General features: G+C 42.4%; 1 protein-coding gene across 3 annotated transcripts in view; it reads left to right on the top strand.

Moving 5' to 3' along the window:
• Positions 1-21,977, top strand: part of AADAT (aminoadipate aminotransferase) — an 83,980-nt gene extending 62,003 nt beyond the window's left edge. For all 3 annotated transcript variants that reach the window (XM_089684032.1, XM_089684033.1, XM_089684034.1), the window contains exons 10-14: positions 7,753-7,814; positions 12,508-12,572; positions 13,151-13,257; positions 16,630-16,731; positions 19,591-21,977. In XM_089684032.1, coding sequence (XP_089540158.1) covers positions 7,753-7,814; positions 12,508-12,572; positions 13,151-13,257; positions 16,630-16,731; positions 19,591-19,635 — 381 coding nt within the window. In that variant the 3' untranslated portion in view covers positions 19,636-21,977. The remainder of the gene's footprint in view (positions 1-7,752; positions 7,815-12,507; positions 12,573-13,150; positions 13,258-16,629; positions 16,732-19,590) is intronic.
• Positions 21,978-23,226: the final 1,249 nt, after the last annotated feature.

Here is a 23,226-nt window from a genome sequence, read left to right as displayed (position 1 = left end):
CAGTCAGTGCCGTCTATCAGTACCCATCATCAGTGTCACCTATCAGTGCCGCCTATCAGTGCTGCATATTAGTGCCGCCTATCCGTGACACCTCATTAGTGCTGTCTATCAGTGCCGCCTATCCGTGCCACCTCATTAGTGCTGCCTATTAGTGCCCATCAGTGCTGCCTCATCAACGCACATCAGTGAAGGAGAAAAAATGCCTGTTTGAAAAATTTTATAATAGAAACAAACTTTTTTTTTTTTTCAAATTTTTTGCACTTTTTTATTTATAGCGCAAAAATTAAAGCGCCCAGTGGCGATTAAATACCACCAAAAGAAAGCTCTATTTGTGAGAAAAAAATGATCAAAATTTCATATGGGTACAATGTTGCATGACCGCGCAATTGTCAATCAAAGTGCGGCAGCGCTGAAAGCTGAAAATTGGCCTGGTAAATAAGGGGGTATAAGTGCCTGGTAGGCAAGTGGTTAAACCACAGGTACAAAAAGGAATTGCAATACAGTATCAAAAAGGCTTTGTTCATGAAAACACATTTAATACATGTGGATAAAAACCAGTAATTAAATGTCTTTCGAAGTACACATGTGAAGACTTTACAATGTATGAAACATCATTTGCTCCATTTTTTGATCGGTTAAATAAATCATTAAAAGCACTTTAAATGTTTTAGTTTACTGTAAATATGCAAGTAGTTTTATAATTTTGCAAAACTGAATTCAACTAAAGGTGTTTTTTTACAGTATTTGTTTAAGTAAAAAAAAAAAAACTTTTGAACCTGCCAGAAGTCTTGTGAGCAAATAGAATCCTGTGCTCTCTAACTGTGATCAGTCAGCATTTCCCCAGCTTTCTTGTGGACTACGTAACTCCTCCCCACTATGTTATTCCTCTATAAATACAGTGCAGTGAGTATTGTCAACCTAAGACAGGAAGTGTATTACTGGCAGGACCCCTAGGTTAAATATCTACTCCTCCTTTTCATATTACTTTCTTGTGTTCCCAAAATCTCATTTCTTTACCCCTCCGCTCCACCCCAAAACTTGTACATCTCACCCTCACTGCTACCATCTTCCTACTACTGCTCTCATCACCTCCTGCTGATACTTCACTCTCCTGCTGACCCAAACACCAGGACTGGAAGGCATGTATGCTCGTGTACATCCCGCTCCCATATTACTTTCCTCACACTTCTTCTTCTCCTAACCTCTGGGGATATTTCCCCAAACCCTGGTCCTTCACCACCTCACTCAGCCACTAGGCACCCTCCTACCCCCACGAACTGCCGCAATTCCCTCAACCTTATACCTGTCCCCTTCCTCCCTGCATCCATCCCTCCACTCTCGGTTGCACTCCTGAACGCCCTATCGGTTTGCAACAAGCTCACCGCCATCCATGACCTCTTTATCTCCCACTCCCTCAACCTCCTAGCCTCCCCTGTGGAACTCTCCTATGGAGGACTCGTCTGGTCCCATTCACCCAGACCGAACGGTCGTAGAGGTGGTGGGGTCGGCGTGCTCTTGTCACCGCTGACCACCTTCCAGGTCCTCCCAAACCCCCCCTCTCTGTCCTTCTCCTCCTTCGAGGCCCATTGCATCCAACTCTTCTCTCCCACTCCTCTGAGGATTGCAGTAATCTATCGGCCTCCTGGACCCATATCCTGCTTCCTTGACAACTTTTCCGCCTGGCTGCCCTTCTTCCACTCCTCTGAGCTACCCACCATCATCCTTGGAGACTTCAATATCCATATCAATGTCAACAACCCGGCAACATGCCAGCTCCTCCACTTAACCTCTTCTTTTGCACCCACACAGTGCGCACAGTCCTCCACCCACACCGATGGGAACACTCTGGACCTCGTTTTCTCCCATCTCTGCTCCCTCCACAACCTCACAAACACCCCTTTCCCTCTCTCTGACCACAACCTCATTACGTTCTCCATCTCCCCATTCTATAATGCCTCCCACCCCAAACGTCAAACCATCCTCACCTACTCCTCCTCCCTCCATGCCACCAAACAAGCCTACTTTGTAACCCTCATCAACACCCTCTCCACCTGTCCTCGCCGACCCTTCTCTACTTTCAACTCCCTACTCTCTCCCCACCCAGTACCTCACTCACCACCCACGAGATTGCCAATCACTTCCAAAATAAGATCAACGCAATCTGTAAGGACATCGCCAATGCTCAACCTACCTCCCCACATAGCCTCCCTCCCACTATAACCCCATCAACTCTCCCCTCCTCTGACCTCGCAACCGCCCTACCCCTCACCACACCTAACGTCCCGCACAATATAATTTCCCCAACACTCTGCTCCTTCAGCCTTGCTACCACTGAGGAGGTCACTAAGGTCTTCTCAGAAGCCCGCCTCACCACTTGCCCCCTTGACCCTGTCCCCACACAACTCCTCCGGTCACCCTCCTCCTCCATCCTACGCTCCCTCACCCACATCTTCAATCTCTCCCTCTCTACTGGCGCATTCCCCTCACCCCTAAAGCACGCGCACATCACCCCCATACTCAAAAAACCCTCCTTGGAGTCCACCGACCTGAACAACCTTAGACCCATCTCCCTGCTGCCATTTACTTCCAAGCTCCTTGAGCGCTTAGTATACAATCGCCTAAGCGCTAACCTCACTGACAACAACCTCCTCGATCCACTACAGTCTGGCTTCCGTCCCCTACACTCCACCGAAACCACCCTACTCAAAATCACTAATGACCTGCTAACCTCCAAAGCTAATGGCCACTACTCAGTCCTCTTACTCCTCGACTTTTCCGCGGCCTTCGACAAAGTCGACCACCCTCTCCTCAATAAACTACACTTCCTCAGCATCAGAGACTCCGCTCTCTCCTGGCTCTCCTCCTATCTATCCCAATGCTCCTTCAGCGTTACCTATAACGCTACCACCTCCCCCTCTCTGTTGGGGTCCCCCAAGGCTCTGTCCTCAGGCCCCTTCTCTTCTCCATCTACACCTCCTCCCTCGGCAAACTGATACACTCCCACGGCTTCAACTATCACCTCTACGCCGATGACACGCAAATTTACCTCTCCACCCCTCGCCTCACCCCTTCAGTTTCCGCCCATATCACCCACCTACTGAACGACATATCAGACTGGATGTCACTCCATTTCCTCAAATTGAACTTTTCCAAAACCGAGCTCCTGATTTTCCCCCCAGCCCGTGCCCCCCCCCCCCCCCCCTCTCCATCATGACCAACAACGCCACCATCAGTCCCACCCCGCAAGCCAAAGTCCTAGGTGGCACTCTAGACTCAGACCTGTCCTTTCAACCCCATGTCCAATTATTGGCAAACTCATGCAGGCTCCACCTCCGCAACATATCCAAAATACGTTCGTTCCTAACCCCAGACACTACTAAACAACTCGTTCACTCCCTTATTATCTCACGTCTGGACTACTGCAACTCCCTTCTCACTGGCCTACCTCATCGCAGACTATCCCCGCTTCAGTCTATCTTGAACTCAGTGGCCAGACTCATCCACCTTACCAACCGCTCTGCTTCTGCCACCCCCCTCTGTCATTCCCTCCACTGGCTCCCGATTGCCCAATGCATTAAATTCAAACTACTAACACAGACATACAAAGCCATTCATAATGCTGCCCCAAACTACCTCACCGACCTGATACCCAAATACCACCCTACCCGTAATCTTCACTCCTCACAAGACCTCCTACTTTCTAGCTCCCTGGTCTCCAACTCCTACGCCTGACTGCAGGACTTCTCCAGGTCTTCTCCCATCCTCTGTAACTCAGTACCCCAATCCATCAGACTGTCACCTACCCTCCTCACCTTTAGGCGCACCCTGAAAACCCATCTCTTCAGGGAAGCCTACCCCGCCCTCACCTAACAGCCGATCTCCTCCTACCACTCCATCCCCCACAGCCACTTCCTCCTGTACCACTATCCCCTCCCTCCTAGATTGTAAGCTCGAACGAGCAGGGCCCTTGAACCCCTCGTGTTTTGTTTTGTTACTGTATTGTCTCATGTTCTGTCCCCCACTATAATGTACAGCGCTGAGCAAACCTTTTAGCGCTATATACTGTATAATAATAATATATATTATATATATATATATACACACACACAGTATCTCACAGAAGTGAGTACACCCCTCACATTTTTGTAAATATTTTATTATATCTTTTCATGTGACAACACTGAAGAAATTACACTTTGCTACAATAAAGTAAAGTAGTGAGCGTACAGCTTGTATAACAGTGTAAATTTGCTGTCTCCTCAAAAGAACTCAACACAGCCATTAATGTCTAAACCGCTGGCAACAAAAGTGAGTACACTCCTAAGTGAAAATGTCCAAATTGGGCCCAATTCGCTTTTTTCCCTCCCAGGTGTCATGTGACTCCTTAGTGTTACAAGTTCTCAGGTGTGAATGGGGAGCAGGTGTGTTAAATTTGGTGTTATCTCTCTCATACTGGTCACTGGAAGTTCAACATGGCACCTCATGGCAAAGAACTCTCTGAGGATCTGAAAAAAAGAATTGTTGCTCTACATAAAGATGGCCTGGGCTATAAGAAGATTGCCAAGACCCTGAAAGTGATCTGCAGCACGGTGGCCAAGACCATAGGTTTAATAGGACAGGTTCCACTCAGAACAGGACTTGCCATGGTCGACCAAAGAAGTTGAGTGCACGTGCTCAGCGTCATATCCAGAGGTTGTCTTTGGGAAATAGACGTATTAGTGCTGCTAGCATTGCTGCAGAGGTTGAAGGGGTGGGGGGTCAGTCTGTCAGTGCTCAGAACATACTCCACACACTGAATCAAATTGGTCTGCATGGCTGTCGTCCCAGAAGGAAGCCTCTTCTAAAGATGATGCACAATAAAGCCTGCAAACAGTTTGCTGAAGACAAGCAGACTAAGGACATGGATTATTGGAACCATGTCCTGTGGTCTGATGAGACCAAGATAAACTTATTTGGTTCAGATGGTGTCAAGCGTGTGTGGCGGCAACCAGGTGAGGAGTACAAAGACAAGTGTGTCTTGCCTACAGTCAAGCATGGTGGTGGGAGTATCATGGTCTTGGCTGCATGAGTGTTGCCGGCACTGGGGAGCTACCGTTCATTGAGGTAACCATGAATGCCAACATGTACTGTGACATACTGAAGCAGAGCATGATCCCCTCCCTTTGGAGACCGGGCTGCAGGGCAGTATTCCAACATAACGACCCCAAACACACCTCCAAGATGACCACTGCCTTGCTAAAGAAGCTGAGGGTAAAGGTGATGGACTGGCCAAGCATGTCTCCAGACCTAAACCATATTGAGCACCTGTGGGGTATCCTCAAACTGAAGGTGGAGGAGTGCAAGGTCTATAACATCCACCAGCTCCGTGATGTTGTCATGGAGGAGTGGAAGAGGACTCCAGTGGCAACCTGTGAAGCTCTGGTGAACTCCATGCCCAAGAGCGTTAAGGCAGTGCTGTAAAATAATGGTGGCCACACAAAATATTGACACTTTGGGTCCAATTTGGACATTTTCACTTAGGGGGGTACTCACGTTTGTTTAGGTTTGCGGTTTAGACATTAAAGGCTGTGTGTTGTGTTATTTTGAGAGGACAGAAAATTTACACTGTTATACAAGCTGTACACCCACTACTTTACATTGTAGCAAAGTGTCATTTCTTCAGTGTTTGTCACATGAAAAGCTATAATAAAATATTTACAAAAATGTGAGGGGTGTACTCACTTCTGTGAGATACTGTGTGTGTATATACAGTTAGGTCCATATATATTTGGACACAGGCACAATTTTAGTTTTATCAGGTATTTACCAAAACCTATTCAAGCTATAGTTCTATATTGGATATGGGCTGAAAGTGCACACTCTCAGGTTTAATTTGAGGGTATGTACATCCAAATTGGAGGAAAGCTTTAGGAATTACAGCCATCCCCCCTTTTTCAAGGGATCAAATGTAATTGGACAATTGAATCAAAGCTGTTTCATGGCCAAGTGTGGGCTACTCCTTTGTTATTTCTTCAGCAATTAAGCAGGTAAAAGGTCTGGAATATAAAAGTGTGGAGAAGGCTTGGAACAGCTCATGATCCAAAGCACATAACATCTGTAAAACATGGTGGAGGCAGTGTGATGGCATGGGCATGCATGGCTTCCAGTGGCACTGGGTCATTGGTGTTTATTGATGATGTGACAGAAGCAGCCAGATGAATTCTGCAGTGTTTAGAGATATACTGTCAGCCCAGATTCAGCCAAATGCAGCAAAGTTAATTGGACGGTGCTTCACAGTACAGATGGACAATGATCCAAAACACACTGCAAAAGCAACCCAGGAGCTTTTAAAGGAAAAGTGGAATATTCTGCAATGGCCAAGTCAATCACCTGACTTCAACCCAATTGAGCATGCAATTCACTTGCTGAAAGCAAAACTACAGACAGACCCACAAACAAAGAACAACTAAAGACAGCTGCAGTTAGAGCCTGGCAAAGCATCAGAAAGGAAGAAGCCCAGTCTTTGGTAATGTCCATGGGTTCCAGACTTCAGGCAGTCATTGCCAGTAAAATATTCTCAACAAAATATTAAAAATGAAGATTTTATTTATGATTACGGTATATTCATTTGTCCAGTTACTTTTGGTCCCTTGAAAAAGGGGGGATGGCTACTCTTAAGAGCTGTAATTCCTAAACCCTTCCTCCAATTTGGATGTAAGGAAGAAGAGGAACAGGAGGCCCAGACTAAATGCAGTATATTAATGTAACGTTTAATTGATGGGTATAAAAACACTCACAAGAACAAAGATAAAATATAGCTCATCTGTTTAGAGCATATGACCACTCTCCTCCATCCTGTAGGGAACTGCCGGGCATGCCAGAGTGACAGCTGAAGCCGTGTGTGTAGTAGAGGGAATCTCCCTGAGGTGTGTGGATGTACTGGAGCCGATCCATGGCATTTGTAACCCGGAAATGACTGCAAAACCAGCGTGGACCGCACCGGCGAAAGTGACGTCACCGGAAGTCGGAGGGTCAATAGGAAGATCTCAGGAACACAGAACAGGCTACGCACTCGAAGCCTCTAGCTCCTTCTATAGGCCACTCTGGCATGCCAGGCAGTACCCTACAGGACTATGCTCTAAACAGATGAGCTCTATTTTATCTTTGTTCTTGTGAGTGTTTTTATACTTATCAATTAAACATTAGATCAATATACTGCACTTAGTCTGGCACCTCCTGTTCCTCTTCTTCCTTATCTTTGCATACAGAGCTGGCCCTGCTCTATAGGACGGCTGCCACTAACCACGCTTGCGTCTAGCCATTACTCAGAGACTTTTTAAGGACTTTATTTACCACTTGTGTGCTTATATGATTTCATCATGTTATTTGTAAGTTCATGTTGAACCATACCATTCACCCTATATGACATATTTCTAATTCCCCTTTTTTACTGGAGTATCTATACTGCTGAGTGCCTGATCTTCCTCTGCTCCAATTTGGATGTACATACCCTCAAATTAAACCTGAGAGTGTGCACTTTCAGCCCATATCCATCATATAACTATAGCTTGAATACGTTTTGGTAAATGCCTGAAAGAAACTAAAATTGTGCCTGTGGCCAAATGTATATGGACCTAACTGTATGAGATAAAATCACCTATTAACCTATTTTGATGACATTTGAAAAATGCACTAAGTAATTTAATAATTGTAAATATATCTGTTGTATAGGCAGTTTTATTCAAAACAATGACTTATCCCCTCTAATTACAGATTATGATATATCAGCTTCTTCAGAAATGGGGTGTAGAAGGCTTCCTGGAACATATTGATAGGTATTGTAATTTTTACTTTTTTGTTAACAAGAAAATTAGACTTTTCCCCCTAAACAAGTAATTTTGAATGACGGTATTAAATTACTTTGGATTTGCCTTAGATGTGGTTACATTATAGTATGCAATCTAGTAAGTTTAGATAGAACTGTACCGAGATCGTACGAAAATGTACTGGCATCAAGCACTACATTTTGGAGAGTTAATGGTGAGGTCAAATGTTCACCCTCACATGGAAATAGTAGGTTCATTTTAAGTTGGTCCTTTTTCCAATTTATTAATAAAAGCTATAGTATTCAAGGATCTACCTGAATAGATTTGGATTGTTTAGATAGATCCTCATACTATAGTTGTTGGTAAAGTCATAATAGACTGCACAATATGTAACTTGTATGAAAAGCAAAGTTCTCTTTTTTACCTACATGTTTTCCTACATGTTTATTGTAAGATTTTTTCATTTTTGTACTATTGAACGTAACCTTGTGTAGTATGCGAGTAAAATACCATTAAGGTGGGTGAGGGCTGCATACAAGGAATGTTGTTTACAAAATTTTAGGTGTGGGAGGAATTGTCACCCTGTCACACAGACTTCAGATGGAAAATACAAAATGTCCAATTGAAAACACCTTACATGGCACTGTCCATGACATGGTCTATTGTCGCCATCAGGAAACCCACCCTGAGAAATGCCATTGCTGATGTACATATACGTAGATATTCTCTTCAAAGAGGCTGCAGGAGCTTAACCAGTGGCGTCACTAGGGATGGTGTCACCTGGTGCTGTAAAACATGGTGTCGCCCCCCCTCCCCCCCAATAATTTGTCCCATATAATGCCAATAGTAGCGCCGTTAACAACTATCAAGCAACTAGCAAATTTTGGATCGGCAGCGCACAGTGCTTACCCAAAACCAGTCCCTGTAGAAGATGTGGTCATGTCGATCTGTGTGCTGTCACGGATAGGGGAGACACCATTGCGGTTGGATATCACTTCTTTCTTGATGGTGTCACCCAGTGCTGAAACAAGGTCATTCAGTGCCATACTGTGTGCCCCCCCTTCCCGACACCAGCCAGAGGGGGGAGGGTGTGAGATGCAGCACACTGCACTGAAACATGTACCATATTTCACATTAAAATATAGGGGTGAAAATGATGGGGCCTGTGTTCAAGATCATAAGGCAAGAAAAAAGTGTGACAAAGTTGGGTGTGGGTTTTTTTGCACTGAATATTGGCCATGGTTAAAATAAGAGTGCAGGGGTTCAGTGACAGAGTTCACAGGTCAGTAGTAATTGAGGCAGAGATCAAAGATCAGTAAGATGTGCGGCTGAAAAAGTTGGGTGTGGATTTTATTGCATTAAATATTGGCCATAGATACAAGGGATGCAGAGTGCAAGGGTTCAGTAGTAAGTGACGCAAAGATCAGTAGTAGGCAATGAAGAGTTCAATAGAAAGTGACGCACGGTTCAGAGATCAGTAGTAATGCAGAGATCAGTAGTGAGGTAGGAGCTCCTGGTAAAGACCAATATGTTATGCCACTGAGAAGACAAATGTATTATATCTATTACCAGTGGCTTAAATACATTTCTTCCAAATAGAGTACATCTACCTTTTCATTAATGAAAGCCATAGTGTTCAATCGTAAATATGAAGTAAAGGACAAAAACCTCAGGCACCTTCTTACCTAATTACTGCTTCCACGATGTGTGTTCCTGTTTTCTGAGAGAGCCCATATGTTCTCCTGGTCGTCTTAGAGAAGGCAGAGCAGCTTCATACATTAAATCTCCGCCTCTCCAATTGCGCCAGCAGCGGTATGGGCGGCACCCTCCCCTTCACAGGACCACGCAGCTGGTGTCACCCCCTCTGGCGGGTAACAATACTTAATAAAAACAGATGGCAATTGTTTATGATGCACAGTGTTTCAGAAAACTAAATGTCATTCAGTTAGTGTTAACTTTAAAAGGATAAGTTCACCTTTTTAACAAAAAATAATAAATACACTTTTTTTTTTTGTAGGTAAAAACATACGCATTTACTGTTGTTTGTTTTGGGAGCCTGGAAAGCATCTGGTAATCACTGGTTCCATGCAAGACTCATGCAGATCTGTCAGTGTATATGTGTGCTTATACTTCATGTGGACAAGCAGATACACACTGACAGAAAAAAATAATTGAACTACCACAGCGCTCAACAGCGCCGTGATACTTCATTGAGAACTACAAGCTGACAGCCGCAAAGTCTGTTGGAACTTGTAGTTTTCCCATTCATAGAATACGGTGAATGAGTGACGTGGCTGGGCGGGTGAAGCCCCGCACGGCGATGTTTTTTTGTTTAATTGTGACAGCTAGCAGGGGGGGAGAAGATCCCCCTCTAGCTGTCAAAACAGGGGATCAGGGGCCAGTCCTTTCGTAACATGTTACACCCTAAATATGGGTGTAACATAACCTGTTACGAAAGGTGAACTTATCCTTTAAGAAGAAATTGAATTAACCACAGCCAATTTTGTTATTTAAGGGTGGTCAGGTTAAGAGTCTGGAGAACAAAAGATTAATGCCTTGTTTAGGCACTTGGGTGAAGGCAGTAAAAACAAGCAGTTGAGCCACAATTTTATCGCTCCTGACCACCAAGTCACAAGATAATATGGCCAGCAGTCACGTTGGTGCACACTGTTATGATGCAGGAAAATGTATACAACAAGTTGTGCTTGGCAGGTAGTACCACTGCAAAAAGTAATCCATTCAAGTGAAAGCGCCCATATTGCAACCCTTTTTGTAACCATGTGTAGTACACATGGTTGCAATGCAGCTGCCTTACAGTGGTGAACTCGGGCGTTAAGGAGGTGTCATATTGCCTTCAAGCTGCCTTTCTAATGCCGCTGAAAGGCAATTCAATGCGGATGAGCTTTTCAGACGGGCGGCAATGACAGTCACACATGTAAACAATTCCCTAATGTACAGAGATTTTTCATCAGGTTGGAAAATCTTTGTAATTGTTCTCTTTTCCTACCATCCACAAGAGATACTCTCTACCATATGCTCCTAATTGACAGGTCTGTCTACATGTAGCCACATGTAGGGGGCAGTGTGCAGGCATGATACTGGAGGGGGGGTATGTATGTGCAAGCATCGGCTGAGAGTTGGGTGGGGGGTTGTACAGATGCATTGGTGAAAGCTGGTTGGTAAGAGAGGGATGGGATGCAGTTTCAAGGTGCAGTGGTGGAAGAGGGAATGCAAAAGTGGTGAGTGATGAGTGGGGGGTGCAGGCTTGGATGGTGGTCAGAGAAGGAGGGATGCAGGCATGGATGGTGGTGAGAGAACAGAGGGTGTTGAGAGACGGGGGGATGCAACGGGCATAGAAAGGAGGTGCAGGAGCAAAGGGGGCTGCAGGGACAGTGGGTGGTGAGAAAAAGGGGGCTGCAGGGACAGTGAATGCTGACAGAAGGGAGACTGCAGTTGCAATGAATGCTGAGAAAAGGGGGTGCAGGAGCAATGCATGCCAAGAGGAGGAGGCAGCAGGATCATTGAGTAGTGAGCAGGGGCGGACTGACCATTTGGAAACTCGGGCGCTGCCCGAAGGCCCGGGGTCAGTAGGGCGCCCCATGAGATGCCCCTGGTACCTTTTTCATAGGTTTTTTTGAGTTTGGGCAAGGACACAGGGACCCCATGATCCCCTATTGCCTGGGGCCCCATGAGTTGTCAGTCCGCCCCTGGTAGTGAGAGAAGGGGGACTGCAGGCACAGTGGATGCTGAAAGATGGGGAAGTGCAGGCAAAGTGAGTTGTAAGAGAAATATTGCTGCAGGTGCATTAAGTGCTGTGGCAAGGTAGGTACAGTGTGGTGGTTGGTGAGAGAAGAGAGTTGCAGGTGCAGTGCATTGAGAGCTGAGAGAAAGGGGGTGCAGAAACAATGCATGCCAAGAGAAGGGGGCTGCAGGTTCAGTGAGAAGTAGACTACAGGAACAGTGGATGGTGAGAGAATGGGAACTGTAGGCCCAGTAGGCTGTGAGAGAAATATAGCTTCAAGTTCAGTGGGTGCTGAGGCAAGGTGGGTACAGTGTGTTGGTTGGTGAGAGAAGAGGGTTGCAGGCGCTGTGTGCGAGGGGGGCAATGGAGTATGGTTTAGAGTGCAGTGAGTGGCTTGCTGACACTGCAGAATTTGGGGTTGTGTGATAGTAGGGGCTGATTGACAACATAGGAGCAGGGGTTGAGTGATGGGTTGGCTGACCTTGTAGGAGGGAAGGTTGAGTGATAGTGCAGGTTGGTAGGGTGCAATAAGCAGTAGCTACAGAAATACTGCTGGGCAGCCTGCTCACACCCTACCACATATCCTGCCAGAAAGAATGACAGACTGCCTAAAAGCATCTCCTTAGTCTGCCTGCTCTCTGATCCCTGACAATACTGTGTAACAGGCTGAAGGGGACTGGTGGAATCTGAAAGGCAAACACATTAGGGGGTGACTGATCAGGGGGTGGCACTGTAATATTTTTACCATCTAAATCGCCAATAGTTTGTTAGTGGCGGGGAGTGGAAGAGGAGGGAGTTTGAAAACTTGTAGGTGGAGGCAGAATCCTCCAGTGGCAAAATCAAAATTGTGACTAATGCATTATCCTTAATTGTGAAGTGAACCTGTGCTGAGAAAACAACTCTAACTTTATTTTAATATTAAGGATCATTTACATGTGTTATTGTTTCTGGGTTTTTCAGGGTAATACATTTCTACAAATCACAGAGGGATGCCATGCTCATTTCTGCAGATAAGTGGCTAACAGGTTGGTGGACTGCTAAATTTAATGTGATGTCCATTAAAATTATTTTAATTTAAAATGTATGTTTCAAATATATGAATACAGTGAGGAACAGAAGTATTTGAACATCCTGCGATTTTGCAAGTTCTCCCACTTAGAAATCATGGAGGGGTCTGAAATTCATATTGTAGGTGCATTCCCACTCTGAGAGACAGAATGTTTTTAAAAAAGTTCAGGAAATCACATTGTATGATTTTTAAAGAATTTGTCTTGCACTGCTGAACATATGTTTTTGAACACCTAAAAAACAGCAAGAATTATGGCTCTCAAAGACCTGTTACTGTGCCTTTTAAAAAGTCCACCTCTACTCCACTCATTAATCTAACTTAGTAGCATCTGTCTAAGCTCTTTAAAGACACCTTTCCACCTGATCAATACAATAGCCAGTGTTCCAAATAGGATTAGTATTTAGTAGGGGAAATATCTCTGTTCATACAAAATGTTGGTTTTAACTAGCATTAGGGGATGTGGGATTGTGTAGGGATACAGTTAAAGTAGCACCCATATCCCACTGACCATTTATTTTCTGTCTTTTTTAATAGGTTTAGCTGAGTGGCACAGTCCTTCTGGTGGCATGTTCCTGTGGATGAAGATCAAGGGAGTGCCTGATACTCATCAAATGATCATGCAAAAAGCAATAAGTAACCAGGTAAATATTAAACGCATGAATATTTTACATATTCTTTAAAACACATTAGGAATACCACTTTTCATCCTATATGTCCCTGCAGCACAGTGCTTACATATCACACGTTAAGTCATTACTTTCCTGCATTTTCCCTCCCCTTTTCAATGACCAGTGGGATCTGAACAGCAACATGCAAAGCTTTCTTGCTAGTAGCTTTGTTCCCTGGAAGCTACAGGACACTCTTAGGCTGGCCATACATTTAATATTTTTTCTTCGACTAATTCTGTTTCCCCAATCCACACATTCGATGTGTGGATGGGGAAATCACTCCCGCTATGCTATTGTATTCTGCTGGCAGGGAGCCTTCCCCACTGCAGTTGAGCACACCCGTCACGCCCACATTAGTGCACCCCCAGAATCTGTATTACCAGTGATAACTGCACTCCAATACACCCAGCTCACTTCCTTGTATCTATATCAACAGTAATATCCATATTCCAGCACAAATAGCTTACCAGTATCCACCCACCAACGCCCCCATTTTAAATACTACCAGCAACCAGCACTCTTCAGTATCAGTGTCATCAATGGGATATGCCCTGCAAAACAGATGATGAGGAGATATGCATTTTTACTGGCCGATAATGCCAAGGTATGAAAGTAAATAGGGAGATTCCATTCGTACGCAGGAAGCATGGTGACAAAGCTTACTGACATATGTAAAACACATCAATGCGAATCACCGCTGTTCAGCTCTTTATGCCATGTTGATTATGGCAGCATGATACAGCCATGATACAGCCTATGTTGACATTTTTAAAGCATATTTCTGCTTTTGCAGCCAAATTGCCACAACATCTACTTTATATTTTAAATCAGAAAATAGTGCTGCACTTTCCTCTCATTTGCAATGTCAAAAAATTGTAAAAACCTGTGTACATCATATCTCAAAAATAAAAGTGCATTAAACTGAATATAAAAATCTCTCAAATTGATAGAAAATCCCGCAAAATCGCCTCATGCTACCAGTATTGACACTGCCACTAGCCAAATGCAAAACTAGTGAAAAACAGTCCGAGAAGATGAGTAGGGAAAAAATGTCAGAGGCCTCCACCTGTAAAACCATTCATGTTTTGTTGCCCATCTAGTGCAGCTGTTGTTAATCAGTTTCAGCTGCTTTGGTGTTAATGAAATTAACAACCCTCTCTGCTACTTAACTGACCAGATCAGTAATCCCAGGAGTTTAATTGGCTTGATGCTATATTCTGATTAAAAAGTGTTCCTTTAATTTTTTTGAGCAGTGTATTTCTTACATGTTCCCTTTAACACAGCATAACTTTAAAGAGAATTAAAAATTGCTGGGTATCATTTAACCACTTCACGCCCAAACACTTTCAGTCCAGGCCAATTTCAGCTTTCAGCATTATCACACTTTAAATGACAATTACTCATGCAACACTGTGCACATATGAAATTTTTATCTTTTTTTTAGACAGATATAGATTTCTTTTGGTGGTATTTGATCACCACTAGGTTTTTTATTTTTGCTACATAAATGAAAAAATACTAAACATTTTGAAAAAAAAATTTTTTCCTTAGTTTTTGTTTTAAAATTTTGAAAAGAAATAATTTGTCTTCATAAATTTAGGCCAGAATGTATTCTGCTACATTTTGGAGTAAAAATAACCCAAAACAGTGTATACTATTTAGTCTGTGTTAATGTTGGAGTCTACAAACTATGAGATATATATCTGAAACTTGATCAGTTGATACCCTAAAATGCTGGGCACTGGTATGACGTATGGCAATGATCAGGACATTGGTATGGAGTATGACAGTGATCAGGACGCTAGCATGAGGTATGGCGGTGATAAGGACACTGGTATAGGGGTGATCAGGACGCTGGTACGGGGTATGGGGGTGGTCAAAACGCTGGTATGGGGTATGGCGGTGATCAAAATGCTCCTATGGGATGTGCAGTGATCAGGATGCTGGTATGGGGTGTGGGGGTGATCAGGACGCTGGTATGGGGTGTGGGGGTGATCAGGACGCTGGTATGGGGTATGGAGGTGATCAGGATGCTGGTATGGAGTATGACAGTGATCAGAACGCTAGCATGAGGTATGGCAGTGATAAGGAGGGAGAGGTCTGTATGTAAACAATACAGATCTCTCCCCTGTCTGCTCCTGCACACTGCTTTTGTATGGCTCTGCATAGCAGAGCCATACAAAGTAGTGTGCTTACAGTGTAAAGCGCACACAGTAAAACCGCACATAGTTAACCCTTTGATCGCCCCACATGTTAACCCCTTCCTGCCCAGTGCCATTAGTACAGTGTCAGTGCTTTTTATTAGCACTGATCATTGTATTGGTGTCACTGGGGATGTCAGTGACACCAAGTCAGTTCCCCCCAGTGTCAGAATGCCCGCCGCAGTCCCTCTATAAGTCGCTAATCGCCGACATTACTTTTAAAAAAAAAAAATTCCAGTGTATATATACCACCGTTTGTAAATGCTATAACTTTCACGTAAACCAATTAATTTACACGTATTGGGATTTTTTTTTTTTTAGCAAAGACATGTAGCAGAATACATTTAGATTTTTAATATTTTCTTACTGGACATGATTAATAGCAAAGTTTTTTTTAAAAAATTGTCAGTCTTTTTTGTTTATAGCGCAAACAATTAAACACAGAGGGGATCAAATACTACCAAAACAAAGCTCTATTTGTGGGGGATAAAGGACGTAAATTTCATTTGGGTGCAGCGTTGCATGACCGCGCAATTCCATTAAAGGCCATATCGAAAAAAATGGCCTGGTCAGGAAGGGGGGTAAATCCTCTGGAGGGCAAGTGGTTAAGGAAAAGTATTTAGTTTGTTGTGTGTCATGTATGCAAGGCAGCACTAGTGGAAAAGGAGTCTCCTTTAGGACTTTTTGTTAATATATACTTCTCTACTCAGCATGGTCTGAGCGTGGAGTTAAGAATGAGGAAAGAGGATACAATGTGATCTTCTTGGCACTCTGGGAGCCTAGCAGGCAAGGCACGTTTTGAATTACCGGTACTAATTTTGGAATGGGCATGTTTGCTGGGATTATTGAGTAAATTAACTGTGGAATTTCTTTTTGTAGATACTCTTAGAAATGCTGGGATTAATAAACAGGAAATCTTATGCATTGAAAGCTCAGGAGAATGTTTAACCATAATAAAATTTAAATTGCAAATACAGAAAGCTATCTAGCTAGACCAACCATATAGTGTCTGCTAAGAATTTGCTATCATACTTCATAAGCGGAATAATGTGTATTTTATAATTGCTCGTTCCTCTTCAACTTTCTTTGTAATATATTGCTTAGCATACCTGTGCAGAAATGCTGAATGTCTTGTCATACACAGGTTCTTCTAGTTCCTGGTTCCGCGTTCAATGCTGACAGTTCAGAGCCCAGCTCTTATGTCAGAGCTGCTTTCTCTTTGTCTTCTCCAGAACAAATGGACCTGGTAAGAAAAGTTTTGCAGTATATGTTTATACCCAATTAGAAAGTGTAGTACCCAGATTTGACGGTTTGTGGTGCAGCTGGGCAGGACTGGAGGTACTGAGCTCAACTCAAGCTAGTTTATTGGGCATAGTTTATTTTGTGTTTTTGTAAAGCTTTGTTTCATGCACCCCCAAAATCATACTGCACCCTCCAAAATCCTGCTGCTGAGGTAAAACTTTATCATCTTATACTGCTTACCTAGTGGCAACATAACCTCATGACCAGAGGCAGACTGACAACTCATGGGGCCCCTGGACAATAGGGGATCATGGGGCCCCTGTGTCCTTGCCTAAACTGAAAAAAGCCTATGAAAAAGGTACCAGGGGCATCTCATGAGGCCCCCTACTGACCCCGGGCCCTCGGGCAGTGCCCAAGTTTCCAAATGGTTAGTCCGTCCCTGCTCATGACTGTTTGAAAAAAAAACAAGCAGCCTTGTAAAAAATTACTTTAATTTTTATGATTAAAGCTGAACTTTGGGATAAGCAAATGTTGTCTAAATACATGAGGCATGTGTATTCTTTCTTGAATCTTGATGTGCTTTGTGTATTTCTTCCAGATCTATGTAGTGATCCCGTGAGAAACTGCAGGAGCTTCCTGTAATAAAGACCGCTCATTTCTGCTCTGTACTTGTGCAGGATGACTGGTTTTGTCTCTGCCCCCTCCTGTAGGTGTCTGTAGGTTAAAATAGGCTCCAAGGAGGTAATGTATCTCCTCTGAGCCGCTTGTCAAATTCCTCTGAAAAGTGGTAAACCATGGATTGCTTTTCAGAGGGACAGCAATGACAGTCTGAAGTGTAAGCAACAGAGATTCCCCCCCAGAGATACTGTACTCACAACTCTAAAAATGAACTTAAATAACCGTATTCTGTATTGTGCTACAATGCACCTTTCTCCTCAATGAGGATACCTGTATACTGTAATACTCCGTGATGTATCATGCTATAATGCACCTCTCTCCTCAGGATGCCTGTACAGCACTCTTTGATGACTATAATACTTTGTGATAAAAACCATAAATCATATAGTGAAGAGCATGAATCACAAATTACCTGCACTGATCTCTAGCTATATCACCAAGTCACCGTTGTATTTAAGATGTGGAAGGTATTTTGTAGTACTGGGACTTTATAAAAATGAACTGACACCTTTATTGGATTGTTGTATATTGACCTTTTCTAAGGACATTTTTCATCACAAAACTTCAGTGTGTTGCATTAGGGCAGTGTTTCTCAACTCCAGTCCTCATGGACCCCCAACAGGTCATGTTTTCAGGATTTCCCTCAAATGAAACAGCTGTGGTAATTACGAAGGCCGTGAAACTGATCAAATCACCTGTGCAAAATAATGGAAATCCTGAATACATGACCTGTTGGGGGTCCATGAGGACTGGAGTTGAGAAACACTGCATTAGGGGAAGGTGTTTTGCAGTCTGTTCAATATTTACACATTTTATAGGTGTTTTCACTATATGATTTATGGTGTTTATCACAAAGTATTATATTTATCAAAGAGTGCTGTACGGGCATCCTCATTGAGGAGGGAGGTGCATTATAGCACGATACATCACGGAGTATTGTATAGGTATCCCCATTGAGGAGAGCGGTGCATTGTAGCACGATACACAATATTGTTGTTTAGGTTCATTTTTAGAGTTGTGACTACACATTTATTCATGGAGGAGGGGGGTGTATTGTAGCACCATACACTTATTTAACCACGCATCTTTTAAAGTGGGATTCATACACTTATCACTCTATTTTTTCACAGTTTTAGGAGTGGCAGCGCAGCATCCAAATTGATTTACTGTACGCTTGTTATTGCTGTCTGTTTCTCTGTTGCAGTCTTTTCCTAACTTTCTGTTCTGGGGAAAACCTTTTACCAGTAAGGAAGTCAGAGCAAATCTCTGTAATGGAACCCTGGATAGCCGTAAAAAATTACAGGAATGTCTACCCTTCCTCACTCAATATAAAACTAAAATAGTTAAATTTTAATATATTGAATACAATAGATACATGTAGTAACACCCTACAGTCATCAAAATACATTTTTACGACAAATGTCCTTTGGTAATATTTAGTGCTCTCTACAGAATGCGGTAAGCAGTATTGCCTCATTTCGGTAAGAATAAAAATGCTTCACATAGGGCTTAAAGAATATGTAAACCCAATATTTCATATTCCTGATATGTGCCTGCAGTACCATGTACTTGTTTGAAAAAGTATCTTGTTCTCTTTGTGTTGCTTCCTTTGTGTGACATCCCTGGTGTCCCTGCCAGTCCATCTGTTTTCCTATTATAAACTGACCTCATTAGGCATGAGAGCACAGCGTGGTCAGTTTTCTGACTGTTGGGAGCTAATCAAATAATCAGATCAGACTTCTGATGACACGCCCTCCCTGCACAGCCATTCACCAAGTGCGGTGTAATGCTATTTCTCCTCCCTAAACTTTTTATGCAGCCGACAGAGATTATGTGATCACTTATAAAAAAAGGGGGGGAAAGGTATTTCAAATATTTTTATATATGTATACAGAAATGGTTTGCCTTTCATTTCTATTTTAATCCGAATGGGTTGTTTTACAAGGTGAGGGTTTACATATTGTTTAATGTATGACCGCATGCTTACCAAAAACCAGACTAATTTCTTCACAGTAACAAGATTTGGACTTGCAGAATGGAACTGATACTGACTGTGCACTAGGTAGGGGTAACCTGCTGATACACAAAATGTAGGGAACACTGAGTTGGATATTGTTAAAAATTGTTTTTGACATTGTATTATAGACATTCTTCTTTTTTTTTTTTTTTTTCTTTTTTTGTCCAGGGACTGCAAAGACTGGCATCGCTTATCATTGCAGAAAGAAAATGAATGCTGCTGGAAACAGAAACTAGGAACATGTTACACTATAGCCCTTTTACAAATTAGTGTTCCACTATTTGTGCTGTCTACACCCCCTTAAAATCACTGTCATTACATTTGATAATTCACAGAGCAAAATCTGCTATGGAACATAAAAACAATACATAAAAAGAGTGAAGGAAATGGATAGCCCATAAAAAATGTGTTGAAGAAAGAATCTAAACCAGTTAAATGGCAAAAGCCATTCTAGTGAACATTTTCCTCCACAGGCCTAAGTTCAGGTCCTCTCTTCAGTTATTTTGGTTCCGTGCAGTTTGTAATTATCGCAGGACAAAACTCAAAGTGGGGCAACAGGTTCCAAGGTTCTCCCTATGGAATAGGTCCTATGATACAGAACCAGAATTTAGGGAGCAGTTCTCATGCTGCTTACAATAAGTATCAAAGGGCTACAAGTTGGACACCAAGGTGTAAACTGAACCTTCAACAGCCATTTGCAGAATCTGGCAACACCAGAGGGTATATTAGGCCATCTCTTGTGCTGGTTGAATGTATTTTATAGATTTAACCCTTTTGCTGCCAGAGCTGTTTTTGCATTTTTTGCACACATATTTAAAAAAATCATTGTAGGCCTGAAGATTACACAAAGTCCCCAAAACATTTTCTGAAAGCAGGAAACACAAAATTTCAGTAAAAAAACACACTAAAATATAAAAGACGATGTTGCTCCAAGTAAATAGATACCCAGCGTGCCGAACCTTAAATTTGTGTGTGGCTATGAAATGGCGACAAACTTCAGTACCAAATATTTTCTATAGACGCTTCAAAAGCCCCTATAGGTCATCAGTTTAGTGTTACGGAGGAGGTCTTGTACTAGAATGAGTGCTCTCAGACCGGTGTGCTCAGCGATATGTAATGTGTATCGTAGTCGCCTTTTTCATGCCTAGGCGCCCTAATGCCTGCATTTATGTTTGAACGTGCATATATGTGGTGCTCAACATTTTTTGGGGAGGAGATGTCATGTGCTTGGGTGTAACTTTTATTTTTTTGTAATAGAAAAAAAAAACTTTTTTTTTCCATAGGGGAATTTGTGTCCCCTATGTGATGAATTTTAGGTGACCGGTTCTCTTTTGAGACATGCAGGGTCTAAAACACCCTGCATGTCATCTCTGGCCACATTGTAATACATTGCTTCTCGGCTGTGTGAACCGAGAAAGTGACAGCGGTGACCCATAAGTGACATCACACGTCGCCTTCCTGGTCACAGAGAAAATGGGACCCTCCACCCGCCGGCATCTGCCATGGTGCTCCCCAGGCCCACAGATGGGCAAGCAGTGCCCAGATACATGGCGGGATGGATTATGCAGGGGGCACCAGTACTAGGGGCCATGGAAAATACTGTACCAGATGACACGAAGTATCAGAAGTAGCCTAATAACATTTGTTTTTTGCCATTTGCTGTCCCCTTTTTTTTTTTTTTTTTTTTTTTTTAATGCACCCCTAAATGTTTTCAGGCATTATAAGCGTTGTCTTAAAACATCCCATGAGACTGTAATAAGCCTATATGAAATACATGATCTGCCTTGCAGCTTGTATTACTAGGTCTTGCAAATGTATTATCTGGATTTCAGGGTTCTATGTATGCCCCTAAGGCAAAGCTAAACCTGCCCATAAGCACCTGGATTTGCCTGCTAATGCACGTCACTGTGAATGAGGTTTGATACCAGTACCTTCACATTTAAAAAATGTTTGTCCTACCTCTTTATATAGTTAGAATTTTTTAAAATAACCCTGCCTTAGGAGATATATGGGGGGCTTCCATGCCGATTTTCTTCAAAAAATGCTAGTTGCTAAGCTGTTATGCTGATCCTCAGGTTTCATTACTTTGCCTTATAAACACACTTGTTTTGTGTCAGTGAGGCAAAGAAGAGGCAGAAGTTCTTTTCTGCATACCTGTTCCAGTTTACTGACTCATAGGGGATTATTTACTAAAACTGGAAAGAACAAAATATGGTGCAACTCAGCATAGAAACCAATCAGCTTCCAGGTTTTATTGTCAAAGCTTAACTGAACAAGCTGAAGGTAGAAGCTGACTGGCTACCATGCACAGCTGTACCAGATTCTGAGTGCTCCAATTTTAGTAAATCTACCCCTAGTTTTCAAGCTAAAGGTCAACATGACAGATCAGGTATCTAGCAACTTCAGGTGGAGAGGGCAAAAGTGGCTGCTCGCTCCTTCTTTTCTAAACATGAAACATTAAAAAGCAGATTTTGAAATATCCCAATTGTTTAAATACTGATTAATATGAATTGTATTTATGAAAAGTGGAATAAAGCTTATAATGGCAAACCTAATTGGCCTGGTAGACCGTATTTGCATAAATTCTTTGACGTGTCTTTTCTCAGAGCTAGTGACTTTACAATGAGGCATCAGTTGCTTTGGAAAAGTACAAGAAGTGATTAGACATACTACATTTACCTTAATAAAAACCATAGCATGTGCACCCCATACTGAAGTGAATCCACACAGTGCAATTTTATGCAAAAGTTTAGCACCCCTGGCAAATTACATTTTTTTAGGAAAAATAAGTTTTACAAAAAGGTCTACAAGAACTGCAATTTTATTGCACAACTGCTATGTGAATTTAATTTACTGAAAAAATAGACATATGTTGAAGCAGGGTGGATTTGATTTAAATCAAACTGATTTAAATCACGATTTAAAAAACTAGTCAGTAAGGCTTGATTTAAATCCTAGTTTTCTACATAAAGACTAATTCTTGCTGGTATAACTTTAATATGCAAGTAGATGAAGATTTTTAGAATAACAACTTTTCATATTAGCTTTTTTATCCCCAGTTTAATAGGTTAATCATTCATATTTGGACAACTTTTCTGTTCTACTTAGGAAGGAGAAAAATAATCATTACCTTAATAATAACAATTTAAATAGATTTATTCAACTGAAACAATAACTTTACAGCATATGTTATTTGCTTAAACAAACATCCATGTTTGTTAACTAATTTGACTAAACAAAATATACAGTCAGGTCCATAAATATTGGGACGTCAACACAATTCTAATATTTTTGGCTCTATACACCACCACAATGGATTTGAAATGAAACGAACAAGATGTGCTTTAACTGCAGACTGTCGGCTTTAATTTGAGGGTATATACATCCAAATCAGGTGAACGGTGAAGGAATTACAACAGTTTGCATATGTGCCTCCCACTTGTTAAGGGACCGAAAGTAATGGGACAATTGGCTTCTCAGCTGTTCCATGGCCAGGTGTGTGTTATTCCCTCATTATCCCAATCACAATGAGCAGATAAAAGGTCCAGAGTTCATTTCAAGTGTGCTATTTGCATTTGGAATCTGTTGCTGTCAACTCTCAAGATAAGATCCAAAGAGCTGTCACTATCAGTGAAGCAAGCCATCATTAGGCTGAAAAAACAAAACAAACCCATCAGAGAGATAGCAAAAACATTAGGCATGGACAAAACAACTGTTTGGAACATTCGTAAAAAGAAGGAACGCACCTGTAAGTTCAGCAACACCAAAAGACCTGGAAGACCACGGAAAACAACTGTGGTGGAT

The sequence above is a fragment of the Staurois parvus genome, unplaced genomic scaffold, assembly GCF_062004578.1.
Source record: "Staurois parvus isolate SC_StPar_1 unplaced genomic scaffold, SC_StPar_1.0 ptg000334l, whole genome shotgun sequence".
Lineage (NCBI taxonomy): Eukaryota > Metazoa > Chordata > Amphibia > Anura > Ranidae > Staurois > Staurois parvus.
The sequence above is the reverse complement of the archived record's forward strand: the minus strand, read 5'-3'. Positions and strand labels throughout refer to the sequence as shown.